Source organism: Sphaeroforma arctica (assembly GCF_001186125.1).
Source record: "Sphaeroforma arctica JP610 unplaced genomic scaffold supercont1.3372, whole genome shotgun sequence".
Lineage (NCBI taxonomy): Eukaryota > Ichthyosporea > Ichthyophonida > Sphaeroforma > Sphaeroforma arctica.
The window spans coordinates 1-3,558 of NW_014037186.1; the positions used below are offsets into that span (position 1 = coordinate 1).

A 3,558-nucleotide genomic window follows, 5' to 3' on the forward strand; every position below is an offset into this window, starting at 1 on the left:
TGTGTGTGTGTGTGTATGTCTGTGCCTGTGTCTGTATCTATGTTTGTGTCTGTGTATGTGTATGTAACTGGGTATGTATATATATCTAAATCTACTATATATATGCATGTCTGTGCTGTGTCTGTGTCTGTGTCTGTGTCTGTGTCTGTACCTGTGTCTGTGTCTGTTTGTTTATATATATATATATCTATATCTATATCTATATCTATTTTTATATATAAATATGAGGAACCAAAATACACACTATAGACGTACGCATGCGCTTCTATGGTCATTGCATTTATAGGCTCGTATCTCATGTGTATGCATATACTTTGATTCGATGATTTAATAGCGAGAGATGGCGCAGTTAGCGGAACGGCGATTGGTGTATGAGCAACAGTACCACCACGATTTGGAGCTCTACCAATCAGAACGACGGACAAAAATAGAATCAGCCAACCAAATACGGCCCGTCACCAGTCCACCAAACAGGTAGGGGTGTGTGTGCTTGTTATTAAGAACATGCACAGGCAGAGATACAACTCTTACCCGCCCGCACGTATATATATATATATATATATATATATATATTTATGTCTGTACTATTACATGTGTCTGTATTATTGCATGTGTCTGTACTGTTACATGTGTCTGTATAATAGCATACACATCTAGTCGTATACACATATATATGTATACATGTGTCTGTACTAGCTAACAATGCCCCACAGCACACACCATTGACCAGCGGTGCATACTACAATGCACTGTCCTAAAAGGATGTGGACTAATAACCAATCTACTATTTAATCCCATTTGGTAGACTAATAACAAATAAACTATTGGATACGTGGTAGTCGAGCATAGGCTCAGCATAGCGCAGAGCATAGTGAACCGATGTTCAACCAGTGCATATGCGTTTAAAGTCTTCGCATGCATCTTTGTTTTGTGGCCTAATACCGAATTCAATACCATGTCCGCTAGCAGTCAAGCACAGGCTGAACATAGAACCGTGCATTGAGATCCGAGTTTGAAAAAACTTACATGCGTTTAAGGTTTTCTGAAGCATCCCAAGTTGTGGATTAATAACAAATATAAAATGGTATCCGTTAACAGCCAACCGCAGGCTATAAATAGCACAGAGCACAGTGACCCGAGGCATCAAGCCACTTCACTCACACCCACGAATGACCGAGCGATCTCATTGGACGATGCGAACACTCGCAGGCATGCAAAGCCCACCGAAGATCTGAGGGACGTTTTTATCGATGATCTGATTGGTGGAGAGGATGAGCTGGAGGACTTTTACGCGGTATGTTTTCTATGGAGTGTCTGTCGATCTCCAATAAAGGAGTATGGAATGTTTGGAGTCGAGTGATCCTATTGAACTATGAGAACTCGGATAGGTGCATTTGAACGGCCACGAATAACTGAGCAACGTTAAACTTCACGAGTGATTGTAGATATAGAGAATGGGGATGATATATATATAGTATTTTTGCATATACATAAGTATATATCTATATCTATATCTAAATGTGTATATGTATGTGTGTGTAGTGTTGTGTAATTATTATTATATATATATATATATTGTGTGTGTGTGTGTGTGTGTGTGCTTGTGTGTGTATATGTATATGGATATGTATATATATATGTCTGTGTCTGTGTCTGTGTCTGTGCGTGTGTGTGTATATGTATATGGATATGTATATATATATCTATCTATTTATGTATATATATATGTGTGTGTGCGTGTGTGTGTGCGTGTGCGTGTGTGCGTGTCTGTGTCTGTGTCTGTTTTTTTCTGTGTCTGTGTCTGTGTCTGTGCGTGTGAGTATAGATCCTGATACTCTGTGACGGATCGGTCCCTATGTATTGAGGATAAAATAGGTCCTATGCAGCAGCAGCAACGTGTACATGACTTAGTGGTCTGCGCACGGTCTGACGAACAATACACAATACGCCCCACTGACGTATGTATGTGTGTATGCATGTATGTATGTATGCATGTATATATGCAGGTATGTATGTATGTATGTATGTATGCATGTATGTATGTATGCATGTATATATGCAGGTATGTATGTATGTATGTATGTATGTATGTATGTATGCATGTATGTATGTATGCTATGTATGTATGTATGTATGTATGTAACGGGCCTATTACTTCTGTCTCATCTCGGCCATGCATATGCTCCCCTGCATGTCCACACAGCACCTCCCATCGTTTTGACACACGTGCGCATAGTCCACACATAGGTTGATGTGTATTGCTGTACAGAGTGAACAGGGATACATCCACTCGCGTACTAACGCACACTCGCGAACATTCGCCCTCGTCCTCCCTTGTACCTCAACAGGACTGAAAGCCGAATAGACGTGTGCGTTTAGTTGGTATTTTTAGTTTGATTGCCGGTCCACTTGCTTGAGACTCGTGGTAGATTGCATCTCCTGTATGAGAGGTGGATGGGAGCCGCAGCGTGACAGCTACACACCACCCTTTTCAACCAAGGGTTCTTCTATTGGCGGATAGATAAAATTAGTTTATCGTGATCTGTCCGGCTTTCGTACCGAGTGACTGTGTTGCGTTATTAGCATCCTGAATCGCAAATCTCGCCCGTACGCTCCATGGGGAGTACTCGCACGGTACTACCGGGGCCCCCAACGGTACCCTGTCGCTATGGCCCGATGAAGATCAGCTCTGCCTGGGCAGTACTCTGTGTGTATGAGAGGTGTACGCGTTAAATCGACAATTAACTTTAGACTCGACTGAGGCCTGCCTGTTTACGGTGGTGCATGTGTCCGGCACTCTGATGTGATGGTATTTAGCCTATTCGGCATGCATCTGTAAGGGTTTTGGGTATTGCATCGTATAAACGGACATAAATATTGGAACTGTGTATAATAACAATTTTCAAACAGGACGCAACCGGACATATAATATTGAAACGATATATAATAACGGTGGGGTAAATCTCGTAAACGGGAAATATAAAATTTGGAACTATATATATTAACAGTGGGGTGAATTTTATATACGGGAATAAATTTTGGGACTGCATTTAATAACAATACGCATAACATACGCTACAGGCCAACTTTGGTGACTCGGTGTGTTGCCGTTTATCCACCATTTCGTGTTATCAATTACGTTTAAAGTCGACGAGTAACAAACACAAGATTCAACAACCCCAATTTTTTAACCATATTTGCTTGGATCGCGAAGCTCACTCATTTATGTTGACCGTGAATATGGGGCACATATGCCCGTCCCTTGTCTTGTTCATGTTTATCTGTATTTTAATTCCTTCTGTAGGTATGAACGTTCATATTTGATAATTGAACGTTTATATTTGATAATTTACTAAGTTGTTCACCACTGTATGGTGTAGTGGCCTCCATGGCGTATACTGCATCGTGAACCTGCAAAGGGTTCAATCTCGATGACTTTCTAATAGTACTCTTCAGTCTTTGATCAAGTGCACTGAGATGAGGCGAAGTAGCGGTTGCCATGGCTTCGGATGTATCCGATATATATATAAAATATGTATATATATATATATATATATA

The 3,558-nt window shown here is 40.7% G+C and overlaps 1 protein-coding gene across 1 annotated transcript; it reads left to right on the plus strand.

Annotated features, from left to right (window-relative positions):
- The first annotated feature begins 332 nt into the window (after positions 1-332).
- SARC_13508 (hypothetical protein) lies at positions 333-3,081 on the plus strand. The gene is made up of 3 exons (XM_014292360.1): positions 333-474; positions 1,099-1,294; positions 2,349-3,081. The coding sequence occupies exons 1-3, from the start codon at positions 341-343 to the stop codon at positions 2,352-2,354; spliced, it is 336 nt and encodes a 111-aa protein (XP_014147835.1). The 5' UTR covers positions 333-340; the 3' UTR covers positions 2,355-3,081.
- Positions 3,082-3,558: the final 477 nt, after the last annotated feature.